This window comes from Truncatella angustata, assembly GCF_020726525.1.
Source record: "Truncatella angustata strain MPI-SDFR-AT-0073 chromosome Unknown BKA67scaffold_10, whole genome shotgun sequence".
Lineage (NCBI taxonomy): Eukaryota > Fungi > Ascomycota > Sordariomycetes > Amphisphaeriales > Sporocadaceae > Truncatella > Truncatella angustata.
Genome location: NW_025763390.1, coordinates 2181726 through 2201394, shown reverse-complemented (window position 1 = coordinate 2201394; position 19669 = coordinate 2181726). Strand labels below are relative to the sequence as shown.

Genomic DNA, 19669 nt, shown 5'->3' with positions numbered 1-19669 from the left:
CATACTGGCAACACTGCCGGGGGATTGGCTTCATGAGGACGACGCGCGAGGGTTTCTGGAGGTCGTGTGGTTTTGCTCAGGCGTATTCCAAGGAAATTCGATAGTTTGACAATATCAAGTTCGCAATAAAAGTCATTCTCAGGATATTTTTGTGGCGTGGCTTGCATTTGCAGTTGCAGTTGCATGGCTTCTCTCGTGTTGCAACAGCGCATGACCGGGAGCTTCCAGTGTGGATGCATGCATTATGATATTGGTCCTTGCGACGGCAGTATTGAAGGGCCGGGAGATTGCCGGGCAGGCGACTGACTTACGGATACGTGCTGGGTTACCACTAACCCAGTATTAGATGAGCACCTGCCTGCTGCTACGGAAAGAGGGAATGCATATGAATCTAACGGTACGAGACGATGAGCAATTGGTTGTTACACACGTGGCAGGTAACGTATGTATACAGCCTCCCCAGCGAAGCTTGCATTCAATCTGAAATGCCTACCGCACATATACACAGTGGCATCCGGCGTACAGTACATAATTAGTATACACAGCCTAAGAATGGCGGCTTTGAGCCAATCAGAGGGTGTGGCGGACTTCTGAGCGGACGCCCACGTCATTCAAGTCAGCGCCTGAAAGCTCCCCACTTGAGGCTAACTAAGGTAAGCTACCTGTATGTAATGCAATGAATGCAGCGTATGGAACCAATGTACGGGATTGCAGCTCACTGCCCATCTTCACCCCCTCCAGAGAACAATTTCTAAACGTCGCCGGCGCTTTCCAACCCATCTACGCATAGGATATACTTTCAGGACAGAACGGAACAGAGCATTGTTCCTCACTGTCGACCTGCACCGTCCCCCCACCTCCTCGGCACCACCATCACCACCACCAACACCACCACCAGCAGTCGCCGTCACCCATCACCATAACATCAAAGACACACGCACAGACACACACACACATACACACACAGAGGCACCCCCTGCCACCATCGCCCAACATGTTGTTGCGACTTCGAGGGCCCGATGGCATGAAGAGGGTCACTATTGAGCCCAGTGACACCTTTGGTGATCTGGGCCGCATCGTGAGCTTGGAACCCCTACCCTCTTCTTTTCTTTGCTTTGCTCTCCTTTCCTGGCCCTTTTCCCTTTACTGACTGCAGAGTAGCTCGTCAACGAGTTGCCTGCCACCGTCGACCCCGAAACCATCGCCATGTCTAACTCGCCTACCGGTGGCGAGCGCAAACGTCTGGTGGAAATCGCCAAGTTCAAGCTCAGTCAGATAGGACTCAAGCACGGCGACCTCATCTTCCTTTCCTACGACCACAGGAGTGAAGCGACCGACGCCAGCCAGTCCAACGGCCCCGCCCCGGCCCCTTCCAACAGACTCAATGGCAAACCCATACTGCCAACCGACCATGTCGCTTTGAAACCCCAGCCAATAGGAAAGGAGCCTGTCCTCATCAAGAACCCATGGGAGGTAGTCAAACAGTCGGCCTTGGATGATCGCCTGGACAAGAAAGACGGCAAGATCCCGAGGGGTCGCGACAGGATGTGCAAGCACGGCCCCAAGGGAATGTGCGACTTCTGCATGCCCCTCGATCCGTTCAATCCCCAGTACCTCGAAGAGAAGAAGATCAAGTACCTGTCCTTCCATTCATACCTGCGCAAGATCAACTCCGCCACCAACAAGCCAGAGCTCGGAAGCTCCTTCATACCGCCATTGAACGAGCCCTACTTCAGAGTCAAATCCGACTGCCCCTCTGGACATCCAGCCTGGCCCGACGGTATCTGCACAAAGTGCCAGCCCAGCTCCATCATCCTGCAACCCCAGACTTGGCGCGCCGTCGACCACGTCGAATTTGCAACCTTTGACCTAGTCAACACATTCATCGATGCCTGGCGAAAGACCGGTTGTCAGAGAGTCGGGCTCCTGTACGGACACTACGAGGAGTACACCGAGGTTCCGCTGGGCATCAAAGCTGTGGTGGAGGCCATCTATGAGGTGCCGCAGGTCGATGAGTCGGACGGTATCTCCATGAACCCTTTCGAGAACGAGGCCGACATCACTGCTGTTGCCAAGCTTTGTGGTCTGGAGCCCGTCGGTACCATCTTCACCGACCTACTCGATTCGGGCGCAGGCGACGGCTCCGTTGTCTGCAAACGACACGCCGACTCATATTTCCTCTCCTCACTCGAGGTCTGCTATGCTGCAAGGTTGCAGGCACAACACCCGAAGCCGACCAAGTGGAGCGACACGGGGATCTATGGCTCAAACTTCGTCACGTGCATAATATCCGGCGACGAGACGGGTCAGATTGCCATCTCGGCCTACCAAGCGTCACTAGAGGCCGTGGAAATGGTTCGGGCAAATGTCATCGAACCCTCGGCTGACCCCACTGTCATGCTCGTGCAGGAAGAAGAGGAAGACGACAGCTCCAGGAGTCGGACAAGATTTATACCAGAAGTCTTTTTCCGCAAGATTAACGAATACGGTGCCAATGTACAGGAAAACGCGAAGCCAGCCTTCCCGGTCGAGTATCTCTTCGTCACTTTGACGCACGGTTTCCCAACTGAATCCAATCCCGTCTTCAAGGACGCCGGCTTCCCCATCGAGAATCGTGAGATCATGGGCGAGAGCCAGCAACCTGGTGCCGTTGCCAAGGCCCTCAAGACCACAGATGGCCAACAAAAGCTCTCCAATTTTCATTTGCTCTGCTTCATCCATAACCTAGGCGTGCTGTCAAAGGTAGGATCTTACACGTTCCCAACGCTTGCGAAGCTGCTACTAACCGTCTTAACAGGAGGAGGAGGCACTTCTATGCAAGGTCGCTACGAACCGTGACCTCGCAGACACGTATCAGCTCTTCTCCACGCCTGGTTGGCAGACACTAGAGGCTATCATACAATCGACTGGTGAGAACATTCCTTCGCACAGCTTGAAGCGTCCTCGCCAGCCCAGTGGAGGCGGGGTCGATGACACCAACTCTCCCAATTCCCCAGCAAATGGTCGTGGTGTCTCTGCTGCCACGACAAGTGGCCTTGCTGCTGCAACTTCTGCAAACGATGAACCAGACGCTAAGCGTTTTGCTGCCCTTAGGCTGAGCGGTAATCGCCAACAAAATGGGAAGAGCCGCCCCCGCCCGATCCCTGTGCCGCATACCGAGTTGTAGAGGTTAAACCTTTGAATGGACATGAACTTTCCCTTGTCCAACTGGCGAACGGCGTTTCTGAGACATCGGGGTGCTGAGACGTGGCATAGATTAGCATGCAAGGTGCGCATCAAGGTAATTGCATCGCGCGAATACGCGCGGAGGTAGATACTAGTGTGCAAGGAATTGCATCCTCATGGCGTTCAAGGAGAGAAAAGGCATAACCGGCATCAAAGCCAATTTCATAGCGCTGACCTGGTTATATAAACACATCAAACCCAGATTGATGAGTAGCCCAAATGAGCCAAGTCATGGAATTATCATCCCATGCCCACGTGCTAGGCGACGATTAGCACGCGGCCATCAATTTTATCCTTCGATATGCAAAAGACCACAGATCTGTGAAATAACACCGATCACAGACACTGGATGGAGTAACAGGGGGGGGGGGGGGGGGGGGAGAATCCAAAGTATGAAATGCCATGGGCAAAATGCGCTGTTATGTGCCGTCTATCTATCAAGGTACCAACACAACGAGTTCAAGATCAACTTCCTTCTCTTCTAAGACTGTTCAAACACGATACCTAGCCTGTCCTGCTGGCGTTATTTTTCAAGCTCGCTAACTAACCCCAGCTCAGAGTTTGACATATGTCTCCCATCATTGTGCCCGAACCATTCAAAACTGCCGGTTCCAGCGATGGCTTCACATTGCCTGTATGAACATGTGAATCTCTGAAAACGGTAGAGATCGGTACTAAAGGCGCCTTTGGCTCTAAGCTAGCTGGTGTGTCTTTGGAGGGGAGAGACAACGCATGTTGTAATGACAGGGAGGAAATCCCTCTGGTATAAGGATTTGAAACGATGGTGGTTAGACCTCGAAATGACAGACTGATGCGTATGCCTTGGTCTGACGATTTTGTCGTCATAAGCATGTGCACAGGAGGTCGCTAACTATCCGCTAGAATGGGGGATGTAGCATAGCGTAACATCAAACATGTCTTGGTGGGTGCATTGTTGTGCCAGCAAAGGAGGATCTGACGACCCAAAGCCGCAGACGACGAGATTAGGCTCGCTTATTCTGTTTCGGCCAACGAAAGGTATGGAGATGAAGTGATATGACTGTTGTGTGTTCAAGGCCAAAGAGCTTTCCGTGAGTGTTAAGATTGGTGAAGCAGCATGGAGGCTACTGTCTGATCGCGGAGGGGCGTGATGAATGCGCTGTGTTTGTGTTGCAGGACGAATGACGTCTATTCATAACAGTCGTCTACAAAGAAGATCATTTTTTAAATAAAAAATTTAGAAAAAGAAAAACTAGCTTGCCCGGGTCAGTTATGGGCAGACACATTTTCTACAAAATACTTGCTGAGAGGAGTCTCCTGCTCGAAATGATACGAACGTAAGATTGGAGAGAATTAAATGCGAGAAGGGACAAGACAAAAATTGTAAAAATTCAAGTTTCACTTCGCTTGGTATTCACTATGAAAATTTCAGACCCAAAATTGCCCACCACCAGAATGTCGCAAACCGTCATATGAACGCCTGGCAACCCGACCCAACATGGCCATGGAATGGACGGATATTTAGTAAGGCGAAAGCACATATTTTCTCTAGAACCGGAACCGAATCTCCAAGATATTTACAGAGGCTTGCCGCCAATGAAGTCCGACCATCGGCGAACTTCGGAAGGAATACCCTCCTTGCGAGGGAGCTTCTCGCTGATACATTGAGCAAATAGCATGGCGGTCTAAAATGATGTTAGCACGGCGAGTCGCAAAAATTCAAATTTCAAAGGAACTTACCTGGGGCTCCATGAACAACGGAACACCAAAGTCCACAGCGTTTCGTCGCATGACGTAGTCAACATCAGTTGTGGTCCTGGCTCTTTCCAAAGCCAGATTGAACACACCCTTGATGTCGTACTTCTGGAAGACCTCACGAAGGGCGCGCTTGTCCTCCTTGGGGAACTCGATAACCTCAACCTTGACCTTATCCTTGGTTGAAGACTCGAGGAACTCCTTGACATCATTGCCGGCAGCATAGAATTTGTAGCCAAGGGGTGAGAGGTAATCCACAATCGTGGTCAACCAGGGCTTGGAGGTCTCACCGCCAAAGAGGATACCCTCACCAGGCTCGGGGACACGGAAGTTCATGGAAGACTGCATTGAAGTCCAGTAAGCCTCCACGAGGTCCTTACCGAAACAAGCCATCTCGCCAGTACTGGCCATCTCGACACCGAGGAAAGGATCAGCACCAGCAAGACGAGTCCAGGAGAACTGGGGAACCTTGACAGCAAGATAGTCACGCTTGGCGGCCATCAAGTCAGTGGGCTCAGGCACATCTTGGCCGACGAGAGCCTTGGTGGCGACATCGATGAAGTTGGTACCCAATACCTTGCTGACGAAGGGGAAAGATCGAGAAGCGCGGAGGTTGCACTCAATGACCTTCAGCAGAGGCTCACCACCCTCTGGGTTGGTAGCCTTAATTACTTGCATATTGAAGGGTCCGGTGATGCTCCAGGCCTTGGCAACTTTCTGGGCGATCTCCTTGAGGCGTTCCATGGTACGTTCGTCCTGGTTGGTAGGGGGCAAGACCAAGGTGGCATCGCCGGAGTGAACACCGGCCTGCTCGACGTGCTCGCTGATAGCATGAACGATAAGTTCGCCCTTGGAAGCGACACCGTCGACGTCGATCTCTTGGGCGCCCTCGATGAACTTGGTGATGACAACAGGGTGATCGGGGGACACGTTGCTGGCAGCTTCAAGCTTCTCCTTGAGGTCTCCTTGGCTTCGAATGACAGTCATGGCAGCCCCAGAGAGAACGTAACTGGGCCGGACAAGAACGGGGTAACCGACGTCCTGGGCGAACTTCTCAGCCTCGGCAACTGAAGTCAGCTCTTTCCAGGCAGGCTGGTCGACGCCAATGCTGTCGAGGATCTCAGAGAACTTCTGTCGGTCCTCGGCCTTGTCAATATCCTTAGGGTCAGTACCAAGGACGTTAGCCTTGCCTTCCTCTTGGAGGCGAAGGGCAATGTTCTGAGGAAGTTGACCACCGACGGAGACGACAACACCAGAAGCATTCTCGAGTTCGTAGATATCCATGACACGTTCATAGCTGAGCTCTTCGAAGTACAGCTTGTCGGCGGTGTCGAAATCAGTGGAGTAAGTCTGTTGTGGTAATCAGTGATTAGTATTGTTCAGTCAAACTGAGGACAAAGAGGGTTCGAGATTGCCTCTAGAGGCAACAAAAGAAATATCCGACGCCGGTCATGGCGCCTTTGGAAAGTCATACCTCGGGGTTGTAGTTGATCATCACTAAATATCGAAAACGTACTCGTTAGTTAATCAGAACCAAAAAGGTGGATTGGGGGAAGGGGCTGCTCATTTACCAGTCTTCTTTCCCATCTTTCGCAGTGCTAGGGTGGCAGATACAGCGCACCAGTCGAACTCGACGGAGCTTCCAATTCTGTAGACACCTGATCCTAAGATGACAGTTCCCTTGTCGTCGAAAGTGACGTCGTGCGTGCTGGCGTTGTAGGTGGTGTACAGGTAGTTGGTGTCAGCAGGGAACTCAGCAGCCAAAGTGTCGATCTTCTTAACCCATGGGCGAATACCCATGCCGAGACGGTGTGCGCGGACCGACTTCTCGTCACTGTTGACGGCCTTGGAAATTTGCTTGTCAGAGAAGCCCATCTTCTTGGCCTTGAGCACAAGATCACGCTTCATGTTCTCCAAGCTACCAACAGCCTCCATCTCGCGAACGCAGTTGACGAGGTTTTGAAGCTTGTACAGGAACCACTTGTCGATCTTGCTCAGCTCGTGTACCCGGTCGACGGTATAGCCCTCGTGAAGCATAGCTTGACCGACAGCCAACCAACGGCGATCCGTGGGGTTTGCAAGGACGTCGTCGAGGTTGTCAAACTTGTCTCCCTGGAAACCAAGGAAGTTGGGGTCGACCTGTCGGATAGCCTTCTGGAAGGATTCCTCGAAAGTTCGCCCGATAGCCATAACTTCACCCACAGACTTCATAGCACTGCCAATGTCACGCTTGACATGCTGGAACTTGGCCAGATCCCATCGGGGGATCTTGGTGACGATGTAATCCAGAGATGGCTCGAAGTTGGCTGTGGTTGTGCGGGTAACGGCGTTGGGAAGCTCAGGCAAGCTGTGGCCAAGACCAATCTTTGCGGCAGTGTAGGCAAGAGGGTAGCCAGTGGCCTTGGAAGCCAGAGCAGATGAACGAGACAGGCGGGCGTTGACCTCGATGACACGGTAGTCAAGACCATCAGGCTGCAGGGCGTACTGGACATTGCACTCTCCAACAACTCCAAGGTGGCGAACGATCTTGATGGCAGCGGTTCGCAGCATGTGGTATTCCTCGTCACTCAATGTCTGACTGGGAGCGACAACGATGGAGTCACCAGTGTGGGTACCGAGGGGGTCGAAGTTCTCCATGTTGCACACAGTGATGCAGTTGTCGTTGGCATCACGAACGACCTCGTACTCAACTTCTTTCCAGCCCTTGAGGGACTTCTCAACAAGAATCTGCGGCGACAAGGTGAGGGATCGAGCTGCCATGTTGCGGAGCTCCTCCTTGTCGTTGGCGAAGCCGGAGCCAAGGCCACCAAGAGCAAAGGCGGCTCGGACAATGATGGGATAGCCGACCTTCTCAGCAGCGTCCAGAGCCTCATCGACAGTGTTGACAGCGATGGAGTGTGCAATGGGGATGTTGATCTCGTTCAAGGCCTTGGCAAAGAGGTCTCGGTCTTCACTCAACTCCAAGGTATGAACGCTGGTACCCAGCACCTTGACGCCGTAACGCTCAAACAGACCCATTCGCTGCATCTGCACACCCAGATTCAGCGCAGTCTGTCCACCGAAGGACAAGAAGATTCCGTCAGGGCGTTCCCTCTCGATAACGTAGGAGACATATTCAGGGGTGACGGGGAGGTAGTAGACCTCATCGGCGAGCACGTGGGCAGTCTGAATGGTAGCAATGTTGGGGTTGATAAGAACAGAGGCGACACCGGCCTCCTTGAGAGCCTTCAGGGCTTGAGAACCTTGATGAGAGAACATGTTAGCGCCGCTCATGGCGAGATGTACACTGACTCATCTCGTCTCGTCTCGTCTCGTCCCACGCTTGACCGCCAACTCGAATCGTGGTTGGGCTGTGTGCGCAAATTGGAGGTGCACTAACCTGAGTAATCGAACTCTCCAGCCTGGCCAATGGCAAGACCACCGCTACCAATGACAAGGACCTTCTTGACATCGACCATCTCCTTGGGTTTTATGACACCGCTCTCAAGGTAGGCCTTGGGGTTGGGAGCCTCCTGGGCAATACCACTGTTGCAGCAGGCTGCCGAGGCTGTGAAATTCCTCCTCTGGTTCCATTGCGAGGCCCTGGTGGCAGAGACCAGCTTGGTGTAGGCTGGGGAAGGGAAGCTGGTCGAGGTCAACTGCCTGCGAGGCAAGACGGTTGGTAGTCGCCGTCCACCGCGAACGGCCGCGGGTGCGCGATGGGCGAGCTTTGTGGAGAAAGCCATAGCTATGGTAGCCAGCTGTGTAAGAGCTACGTTCTCCAAGCTATGGACTAAAGGGCCTCTCGACAGATCTGATGTCAGATGCGCCCCTTCCTGGAGTCAATTGACCTTGTCTGAAAGTTACAGGAGGAGATTGGCAAGAGTCGAGTCGAGTCGAGTCGAGAAGTAGAATATCTTTGAGATGCAGGTGCCGGCAGGTTCGTGACTCGACCGCCTACGGTAGGGTCCCCTAGTTCGTACTGTAGCGGATTTTCGGGTGGGCAGCGATAAGATATCAATGAGGGACATGCTCAGAAAAATTCTTGAATTGGCCCGCCAGATGCTGTGCGCTAGGCCATAACCGCCCTGGCGCAGGTGGGAAACACCCACTAGAGCTCCTGACTTCCCTGCGATCTAGGACCGGTCGCGGGGATATCATATGCATGTTCCGCGACAAAAAAAAATAAAGAAAATTTGTCCTCCCAGCCGTCAGCCATAACCAATTGCGTCTTGAACAATCAACACTACTATACTAGGTTTACTACAGCGTATCTTCGAATGGGCCTGTCCGCCCGGCTGCATGGCACTCCCATCGCAGCAAAAATTTGCATGCATCCACCCAAATGACGCAGTATTGTGATACCCCAGATCTACAGAGTTGTGACCATTTCGGACCAGTATCGGAGCTCTGTCGGGGAGTCAACAATCTTGGGCCAAAAAAAGTGAATCACAATCTGACAATCAAATTGCCGCAGGTTGCGATAGTGCATTCATCGCAGGCCAACATCCGTCAATATCCGAGTTCAACAAACTCCGCTTCGTTTTGTGATCTATGTACTGCAGGAACAATATCAAGTACCGTATAATCAGGAGGCTCCATTCAACTGGAGCTATTAGTTCGACATCAAAGACTTCGACCTTCCTCATTAGTCAACCATGTCTACTATGCAATACTGCTTCAGGGCATCCACGAATCAGCTGTTACGAATACTGACGTAAACACAAGGTGAAAACGGTTCAGCCCCAGTTTTCCCACACAACCAGAAAGATGTCACATTATAGTCGACTTAGATAAATACCAGCGCGAGTTCGTTGCTATACAGGCTTGTTGACTGTTTGTCGGACGGTTTGTGTTTCCACAGGATCACCACACGAATCTTACGAGAATCTACAGCCTAGGCCCTACAGTTAGAGCGCCATAGATATATTCAAAGCCCGAAGAACAGACTATCTTAGTTTATAGCCGGTCTTAACAATCCTCGAGGAACTATAAAGACGACCATCAGGAAACATTTCGAAGTCATGAGCCACGACAATGCGCCTATTCGTACACATGTGCCTGACTTACGGTAGCCCTGTAAGGCATCTTTAATGGCCGTGCTCAGAGTCGACGTGATTGAGCGCATCGACGGAAAATTGGACGGACCGCTATGCCCCACCTAATCTTCGACAGCTTAAAATGGTGCCATGTGAAGGGCGGGCGGATCTGGTTCCTAAGTTAGCTTCTATGAATAACAACCCCATTCCACTTTCGGTCCTAGGACGATGAAGCAAGCAACAACTCAATAACAGAGCATGTCAAACCCATCAAGGGCTGCTCCTGCTTGTGATGTTTCAGGGCTCTCCATACACAATCAAAGCTCGGTGGCCTACTTCCGAGTGGCTAATCTCTTATTGCTCGTCTCTCGTCTGCCCTGGTAAGTCCGGACATCATGTACGTGCCCGCCCATTCCTGGCTGTCAAGTGACAGTCCTTGGACACGCCGCGAAGCAAGCTTGTTGTCCACGAGGTGTGTATAGTCTGTTCACTGCGCCAAATCTGTTCCTGTGTCTTTCATTCTGTTGCCCGAATTTGGGCGTCCTGGGCAAGACGTTTAAACTGCCTACTGGGTCGTGGAATAGGTTTCAAATTCCCGACCAATGGCGTCCTGAGCATGACGATTATGTAGAAAGGCTTATGGGGTTGCATGGTGCAACACAATGACGGTACCGATGTCATGATAATCTAATGATAGGCATGAATCTGGATTCCCGCGATAGAGTTTGGCATTTTTGCCATGGATAGACGGCGCTTTTCGTCATTTCGGTATGTTCTGTTACACAGACTCGCCCTACTCCTCCACTTGTCCTAACATGCAGTTTACAGGCATACGATCCCAGGATACGGTTGGCGAATTCAGGCCACAGCAAACGAATGACGATGTAATACTACGGACAATCTTGCATAGGGGCATCGGCAGCATTGCCTTCCCTTGAGCGAGCAAGTAAGCATCTGGAATAGGCGTTGCAAGGTTTTCGGGCTTGGGATCTTTGGCCACGTTGCACACGTAGGAGCTTTTCTGCCCAGTTCGACAAGCTAAGTGCTGACATATCCTAGGCAAGAGTACCTTCCTGGATCGTGTTGTCCTGGGCACGACTTGAAACTGCCTTTGCTCCTTTGGTGAATTGTATCAAAGATGGGGGATCGCGTGGCGTGCGGTTTTCGTAGGGTCTCTTTCCGATTGCCATGTCCATGTTTTGGCCATGGAGCCGTGCTCGATTCATATGCCAGGACCGCTATATTCTTCTGTTACGAATGTCCTGTCTTGGCTGCTACTCTCGCCATGGGCGATTCTAGTGCGATATACTCAGCGGATTAACTTGTCCAAAGAGCAACGATTTTAGTGTTTTGGACTACACTATCTCCGATTGGAAGGAGAACGCCAGGTCCCTTGTATTCGTGGTTGGCGATTTCCAATGATGGAGTGCCACGTTTACAGCATTGTGTCAAAGCAGACTTCCTGAATATACCGTCAGGTTTCCATAATAGGCTGCGGCATTGAGCGGAATTTGACGCCGATCAATGTTAATCTTTGAGCCCGACCGAGTTGTTAGACCACCTTGTTGTCGGAATATTACTCCGGCAACGGGGCACGCCTCTGGATACCGGACGTCTCTAGATGCCGGAAGTAAACTTAGGCTGGTCGCCTTCATGCTTGGGTTCTCTCTGAAGGAGATAAGCGCGATAGTTAGCACTGGACGCCGGATCGGATGCACTACAGCCAAGAAACATACAAACAATGTGCATTCGTGAGCGATGGCGGAGGTGACTATGCTCCGGAGCCAGCGTCTGGGACTCGGCCCAGGAGAACCCAGTCTTGCATTACGACAACCGTCCGTCTTCTCTACGAGTAGGAGAATCTCAGGAGGTGCAGGACAGGAGCATGATGTGTTTAAATAGAGTTGCTAACTCTTGGGGCTGGGCTGGTCGCGTCTCTCAGTAGACACCTATCCGCTTTCGAGCGGCCAACGGTTTGTCTTCAAAAGCCCTCGGCTCGGTCAAAAAATGTCATATCTGTAGACATAGAAGTTCGTACACGGAAACATGGTTCGAAAAGTTTCCTTACGGATGGGCGGACAAAATCTTCGACAATGAACGGTAGCAGGTGCGGGATTTCTGTTCAAGAGGGATACCTGTGGATTCTCTTACCATACAAGTAGCTGGATAGCTTAAATTCAAGCCTGACATTGCTGTTTAATGATAGCCTAATGAGGCGGTGTGTTGTGCCCTATCCTGTTAATAGTCCGACTGGAGCTCGCTCTTTATAAAATATGTTCGTGTCTATCTATATTACTGTGGCAAAGACCGAACTCGTCATATCCAACTGTTCACGGCATGGGTTCTTATTCAAGGCATCTTACATGCAATTCCAGCATAGATAGCCATCTTGTAGCCGCTCAAGCTTTCGGTGCCGAGCGTCACGGTTGTACTCCAAGATGGAGATCAAGCGCCCCACGTCATGGTGATGAATCTGAGCACCGATGAAGCTTAAAGCTGCGCTTGCGTAGTACCTTAGCTCTACTTCCCAAGGAAAGGAGATAGCCATGTGGTCCCAGCTGATCTTGATATGCAGGAGTGGATGTCTAGCGGATACTGATGGCTGTAGCGGTCATTTTCGACTCAATGGGCTGGGTCACAGGCGGCATGATGAAGCATCACCCAAAAGAAACTGAGGCATTGGCGCAGAGGCCGTGCCCGTGCCCGCCATGCTGCATTTGCTTATATGTGCGACGCTTCTGTCGGCTGGTAAGGACATAGCTCGTCGGTGGATAGCAGAATAGGTTTGTCTCTCACCCACGTCTGGTCACAGTTGAAGTCATATATGCGTCATGCGGTAGCATGCTAATTATCAGAGTATATTGCTTTGGAATTCACTATTACGTCGGATTTAGCATCTTGAAAATGGACTTGCTTTAATTCATACAATCTGCAACACTACAAATGGTATACACAGGCCGGGGCCGAAACGCCACATCAGTCAAAGCTGATCGTCTTTGCCAAAAGGTATTCTTAATTTCATTGATGAACGCCGTGATTTCCGATTCCCCCATAAACATCTCTTCTTTTTCATTCAAGTTATATGTTTCTGGTTTACTTTGAAGGATTTTCGCCGCGAGTGAAGCTGTATTGTATGGTTGGCATGGATGGTACGAGATGTAAGAGTTAACCTGAGTGATGGACTTACTTGTGCCACATCTGTCCGAAGAAGCCAGCTTGGGGCCTTTGCTCATTAAGGCTCTGGCGTCTGGCGGCAGCCATGGGATCGCTACTGCCTCTTTTATGTTGCATCAGACCCTCGAAGGCGGGGCCGGAACTCTGTGAAGTAAGTATGTTAGTGACCGCCGTGCCACAACCAGCTGGAATCGATAGACGCACTCTTCTTCTACTCGAGGTGGATGGGGTTTCCTGTGTCGGGCCCTTGTTGCTATCCATATTGAGTGGGTTCAAAAAGATAGATACTGAGATCTGATATTGGTTATTGCAATGTTCAATTGGGCGGGAATGTTGGTAGATATTGGGTTAAGCCAATTCATTACTATCATGCGGGGGAAGTGACTTCTTATGTACAGCTCACTGAGCATCCTCCATGAATCCGAAGCTTCCTAAGCAGATGGATTGATCAGACATGACCAGCTCATTCTCCAATCAGAGTATTGCCATCTAGTCGTCTCCAAGGAGCTATGACTTCACCAATAAAGCAGCGGCTCAAAGCTTCGTTCGGGGCGAGACCCTGAACCCCACAGATATCCCGTAGTGCTACCTCTGTCTGGCACATTGACACGTCATGGAGGATGTACATCTCCCATGTGCAAGCATTGGAGAGATGTACTTCCTCGAGCACTATCACAAGATGGTCATACGACTATGCTAGGAGTGGCCGAATGAGAGAAGCCCGATCTGCAAGGCCGCATATGGTGGGGGATCGATTGGGGCTATTGGGGAACCAGGAAGCAATGCCGAGTGTCGACTGAAGGTGGACTTGATACAGACTAAGAAAGGTAAAACGCAAAATCGTGGTTCAAGGTCAAGTCGGAATTCCTTCCCTGTGCCTGTCTAGAGGAGCAGCCATGTACTTTTAGACGCATATGAGATCATGTGAGTTAACCGCTATCGAGACATTGAGGAGATCGGAGTACGGAGAATACCCCCGTGTATCGCGCTCGGTAAGCGACCTCTAGCATGGCGGTAGAGTCCTTGTCCTTATGGATCAATGATGCAGCGCGGGGTTGGGCGCAGATTAAAGTGCATGGAGCAGACCTTAGTACGAAGTCAACAGACGCGGCCAAGGCGGCCTTCCTCAAGGGCGATGACGGCTCGAAAAACATGTCAAAACCAACAGCGGACAAATGAATTGCTGTCACATGCATATGTCAAAGGTTGGTTAAATCCATACTGGAACAAAATACGGTAATGATTTTTGATTCATGTACTATGTAACAACGAGGCGATAATATTGCCGTATGGAAGCTGCAAGTAGGAGAAACATGCATTACTTGATAATTGTAGCTAGAATATCACTAGTTAGCCAAGATATTACTTGAGCATCATTATTTCGATTTGTTCGAAAGCCTTTCAGTTCTCCAAGGTGATAAGAGTTTCGTCACTGAAGATATCAGGCAATGTAGATAAGACAGGATTATGGATCATCCTCAAGGCTATAGGGATAGTGGCAAAGAGAGAGGAACTCGCTTACATGTAAAGTACCCCTATGGGCATGAAAAAATGCGATGGATTTACCTGTAGCGTTCAGCGTCAGTGACAATTCCTGAATGCAATATTCATCGAAGTAGGTAGCGAAAGCTAGTTTCAGGCTGGAGCGATATTAGTCAGAAGTCTTCAGAAAGTGGCATACAACATAGACATACCTCATTAAATCAGATTTTGTTTATGATGTTCATTTCCAGTCCGAAGAAAGGATCAAACAGTGTGAATAATGTTCATCATTTTATGGTGCCGGTTTGCAGTGGAAGATTAAATTTACCTATGAGTAATGTGTCAGCAAAGATCTTGACGCCAGAGACAGCAAAAGAATGTGAAGAGACACAATCAGCTGACGAATTCTCAACAAGAAGTCACTATGACGCTCCTCCCACAAGGTTTGTACGCCCTGCTTTAACGGAAGAAGGCCACAGATATTCGATATGACCGCCCGTTCGTTCAAACTTTCATCATGTATTTGTGTTGTGTTGGATTGGAGGATGTGAATCATGTACCTGAGCGCGAGGAGCAGTTAGCAATTTGATCCAAGCATTGTTTTTCAAATCGAGATGAAAGTTTTTGATCCAAGTCAGACAAGGCTGAAACTAAACAATCCACATAGTATATTCGGCATGAGGAATCCCTAGGGTTGTCGGTTTTCATCATCACTCAAGGAGACCCTACCCTAAAGGTAGAGCTGGTGAAGGTGGAAATAGACTGAGCAGTGGTGACTAACCTTTTAATTCAAGATTTTAACTCGGAGCGTCGCATCGAGAGAATCAAAATTACAACCTAGATGTCTGTTTTCAGTCAGCGAGTGCTTCGACAACTAACCAAATTGAAGATGTTGCTTGGTGATTGCTCAGGGTAATTCTAGAGTCTTAAAGGATCCCCATGGTTTTGTAAGAATTGGATTGTTCAAAAGTGACTTAATCACAGCAATGAGTTGAGTTATGTGACGAATCGCGACGTACCAGTGTCAATCACATGCTGTACATGTAGATACAACAGCGAAGCAAATTGCTCCGGGCATCAGGAGTTGCCTGTGGTCTGAGACCCAAATGAGAGTATTGTATTGTGTTGTGATGTGGAAGAAAGAAGAAAGTGCAGAAAGTTGAGAAGCTTTTGAAGGTAAAGATTGAAAATCTCGGCCTAAAAATTTCGCGTGTTGTGGATTGAGTGAGGTCCAGGCACTTTGAACTAGTCCTTGATAAGCTAATCAAAGCTCGGACCAAGTCTACAGATCAGTGGCTGGCAGAAACCGGATGCCCCGCAATCTGCATCAACATGTGGCAAAAAGCAGCACCGCCACATCGGTTATGTGACATGCCGTCTTATCTATCATCGAGTTCCGCGTTACCTAGGACTCGACATACTCACAGTCATCAATTTTTTATTATTTTCAGTAGGTTGCAATCAGTTGCAACTTAAGTCTACCACGATGGCCGCCGGCATGGGCGGGCTATGGGCACCGGTCGTTTTGCGACTGGCCCGTACAGCCGCTTACAAGGCGTCCAAGGTGGTTCGGAAGAAGCTTGCGAATGCGCTTCGACCAGTCAATACCGCCTTGGAGCCAGCATTTGCGAGATCTACTTATCCAAAACAACCTATCCATCCCTTGGCCTTATTGCGACAGCAGAAAAATCGAAGATGGCACTCAACGTCGACCTACAAGAACATCGACGCTGCTGTACGCCGCTTTATGAGCACTGGTCGCATTGATGCCTCCGCTCGCGTTGACCGCAGCAAGTTTCTTGCCACTCAAACAGGCAAGGCCATTACCCAGATGACCGGTCGTGCACCGTTTGCAAGCACTCTACGACCAAATCTGACTGGTGGGGCTTTGCCTCGCACCGCCGGCGGTTATGGTCTAGGTTCTGGTCGGATTGGTGGCGCCAGATACTTTTCGCACACACCAGCCACTCAAGCCCAGGTCATGCAGAACGTATCTGCCGCCGTCAGAGCTTTCTGGATCTCTGGCCAGAAGGCACAGTTTGACGGAGTCACGGCCCATGGTGAGAGACGGTACCGTGCCGTGTCCACTCTTCAAGAGGAAACCTACCGGAAGATGACAGCAGTGCCACGAAGTGCACCAGGGTCATACGTTGATTTCACATTAAACCCAACTGTGACTGCACTTAGCCCATTGGCTGCTGCTTTTCCCTACGCGGCGGCAGGTCAAAAGGTTCAGCCTATTGATGCTACTACCTTGAACACCGAAGGCTTCCTGGACGTATTGTCCGTCGACTTTGGACGTGCTTTGAAGGATTTGGCAGCCATACTGACTGACATCAAGAAGCTATCCACGCTCGGTGATTTGCCTATACAACTTGAGAAGGGTCATATTCTTCGCGTACGATTTCCGGGAGTTGATGCCGAAACGGTCGAATCACTCCTGAACGACCTTGAACTCAATCGAGGCATCGTGAAAGAGGATACTGATTTCGGCGCCGAGACCGGCGTGCCAATGGCCCTCAAATTCCCGTTTGCGCCAGACAGTAGTGATGCCGAAACAAAAACATTTACATCTCCTGGGGGGTCGCTGAGATCGCTCGGCAGCTTTCCGGAGGAACATGAGCTGTTCGAAGCATTCAGTGAGGTGGAAGACAACCCCTGGCTCGCGCCAGAACTCGAAGGTTATGAAAGCATGTCATCGCCGATTAGCTCGGGTGAGCAGTGTTCCGACGAGTTCGAAGGACTTGAAGGCGTGTACAGATTCCTAGAGGAATGTGATCGTGCTCAAGGCAGATTCTAAACTGCTTATTCGGATTTGTTGACGGCGTTCTTGAGGTTACACGGAGAAGATTGATAACAGGAAACCACACTCTTTGTACATTATTTCATATAGTTAGCCGGTATTGTGACGGAACGGATAGTATTGACAATTGCATTTAGCATACGGAGGAATGGTATTTATGAAATTGTGACCATAAGAGAAGATGTCGTGTTGCAGATAGCAAATTTCGTGCCATATCCAACTCAACGTATGTTGTTGGTGGGCAGTTGAACTAGTTAATATGATGTCGACATAACCACGCGGAACTTATCCTCAGGTCTTGGTTAGATAATGGTTGTTGAGAGAAATGGTAAGATAAAAAGCATAATACCATGTCACGGCCTAACCATTAACTTATCTGGTAATAACAGTACCGGCGACTGGGTGCTGTGTCCATGTCTCGACGAGGTGTTGTTCTCTGCAATACACTGCGCACCTGCAGGGACAGGGAGGGCTAAGATAAGCTTGCATTCCTCGGTCAGATTGGAATGGATCTCACCTGGACCTGAAGTCTTGGAAGTCAATAGCCCGCGCCCCCACCTCGAGTAAAAGTGGAGCATTCACACGCAAGATTCTCCCACAGAAAATCGAAATTCAGCTTCGCGAACTTTTGAACTTCTGCGACAGCATCAATCAACCGCAAATTGCGCATCATCCCCATCCCATAAAAACAGCAGTTACCCTTAAAGTCCGTCTTCATAAAATAAGAAGAAATGGTGGGTAACAAGTCAGAGTACTTCGGCAAGCTTAAGGCTCTGCTCGAGGAGTACAAGTCCTGCTTCATTGTCTCGTGAGTTGGCCAAATTTCCATCACCGAGAGAGAGAGAGAGAGAGAGAGAGACGCGGACAGACAGGTTCCTCTGCTAACGCCCCCACCATCGAACAGCGTCGACAATGTCTCCTCCCAGCAGATGCACGAGGTCCGCCAGTCCCTCCGTGGCGAGGCTGTCGTCCTGATGGGCAAGAACACCATGGTTCGCCGTGCCCTCCGAACTTTCATCGCCGACACTCCCGAGTACGAGCGTCTCCTGCCTCACATCAAGGGTAACATCGGTTTCGTCTTCACCAACGGTGACCTGAAGGAGATCCGTGACAAGGTTCTGGCCAACAAGGTCGCTGCTCCTGCCCGTGCCGGTGCCCTCGCCCCTGCCGATGTCTGGATTCCCGCTGGCAACACTGGTATGGAACCCGGAAAGACCTCTTTCTTCCAGGCCCTCGGTGTCCCCACCAAGATTGCCCGTGGTACCATCGAGATTACTGCCGACTTGAAGCTCGTTGAGGCTGGTCTCAAGGTCGGTCCTTCCGAGGCCACCCTGCTCAACATGTTGAACATCTCTCCCTTCACCTACGGTCTGGGAATCTCCCAGGTCTACGACCAGGGTAACGCTTTCCCTCCTGAGGTCCTCGACGTCGGTGAGGATCAGCTCCTCAAGACCTTCGCCAGTGCTATCACCACCATTGCCTCCATCTCCCTGGCCATCAACTTCCCCACCCTTCCCTCCGTCATCCACTCCGTTGTCAACAGCTACAAGAAGGTTCTCGCTGTTGCCATTGAGACTGAGATCTCCTGGCCCGAGATTGAGGAGCTCAAGGACCGTATCGCCAACCCTGACGCCTACGCTTCTTCCGCTCCCGCTGCCGGTGCCGCCGGTGGTGACGCCGCCGCTGGCGGTGCCCCTGCTGAGGAGAAGGCTGAGTCTGAGGCTGAGGAGTCTGACGACGATATGGGCTTCGGTCTCTTGTGAGTACCCTTCCAGACACTTGTTGTCACGTTTGTTACTAACGTCTTTCCCAGCGACTAAACACCCTAACATTGTCACGATGTTCACATAAACAGCACGAACCTGGCTTTCGGACGGGTTTACGAGGTCTATGCTCATGAGAAATGGGGTTCTATAGATCTGATATGCCGGTCAATGAAACGAAACTCACGAGACACTGCATTACAGTCTTTGCAAAACAACTTGGTGATTGAAACATGGTAGCCACTATTTTCATCAATTTTCTAAAAGGTCAGTCGAAACTTCTGCTTCCATTCATACCCCTCAGTCGTGATGATTATAATCAAAACACAAACGAGCTTTTTAACCCTGAACTCCTTTGATGATATGTGTATCAACATTCTATGAACGACGTCGTCAATATCTTCTCATTACATTATACATGTTGGCGAATATTTGCTAACTTGCCAATCTCAGGTCTTTTGTGGTGTACA

General features: G+C 50.4%; 5 protein-coding genes across 5 annotated transcripts; 3 read left to right on the top strand and 2 right to left on the bottom strand.

Moving 5' to 3' along the window:
• The first annotated feature begins 670 nt into the window (after positions 1-670).
• On the top strand, positions 671-3581 carry BKA67DRAFT_584303 (nuclear protein localization protein 4). The gene is made up of 3 exons (XM_046104142.1): positions 671-1078; positions 1162-2742; positions 2798-3581. Exons 1-3 carry the CDS (start codon positions 995-997, stop codon positions 3164-3166), a joined length of 2034 nt encoding a protein of 677 aa, XP_045952948.1. The 5' UTR covers positions 671-994; the 3' UTR covers positions 3167-3581.
• Positions 3582-4594: 1013 nt separating this feature from the next.
• On the bottom strand, positions 4595-9138 carry BKA67DRAFT_584297 (uncharacterized protein). Its single transcript, XM_046104141.1, has 5 exons — positions 8339-9138; positions 6531-8201; positions 6434-6456; positions 4945-6309; positions 4595-4889 (listed from the first exon to the last, which is right to left on the bottom strand). Exons 1-5 carry the CDS (start codon positions 8682-8684, stop codon positions 4782-4784), a joined length of 3513 nt encoding a protein of 1170 aa, XP_045952947.1. The 5' UTR covers positions 8685-9138; the 3' UTR covers positions 4595-4781.
• Positions 9139-13160: 4022 nt separating this feature from the next.
• On the bottom strand, positions 13161-13412 carry BKA67DRAFT_664271 (uncharacterized protein; the record flags this gene model as incomplete). Its single annotated transcript, XM_046108337.1, has 2 exons — positions 13161-13295; positions 13356-13412. 2 exons carry the CDS (start codon positions 13410-13412, stop codon positions 13161-13163), a joined length of 192 nt encoding a protein of 63 aa, XP_045952946.1.
• A 2557-nt stretch (positions 13413-15969) lies between these two features.
• On the top strand, positions 15970-17883 carry BKA67DRAFT_584264 (uncharacterized protein). Its single transcript, XM_046104140.1, has one exon. It carries the CDS (start codon positions 16120-16122, stop codon positions 17431-17433), a length of 1314 nt encoding a protein of 437 aa, XP_045952945.1. The 5' UTR covers positions 15970-16119; the 3' UTR covers positions 17434-17883.
• Positions 17884-18167: 284 nt separating this feature from the next.
• On the top strand, positions 18168-19199 carry BKA67DRAFT_526530 (60S acidic ribosomal protein P0; the record flags this gene model as incomplete). The annotated part of the gene is made up of 2 exons (XM_046098762.1): positions 18168-18244; positions 18341-19199. The coding sequence occupies 2 exons, from the start codon at positions 18168-18170 to the stop codon at positions 19197-19199; spliced, it is 936 nt and encodes a 311-aa protein (XP_045952944.1).
• Between the last annotated feature and the right edge of the window lie 470 nt (positions 19200-19669).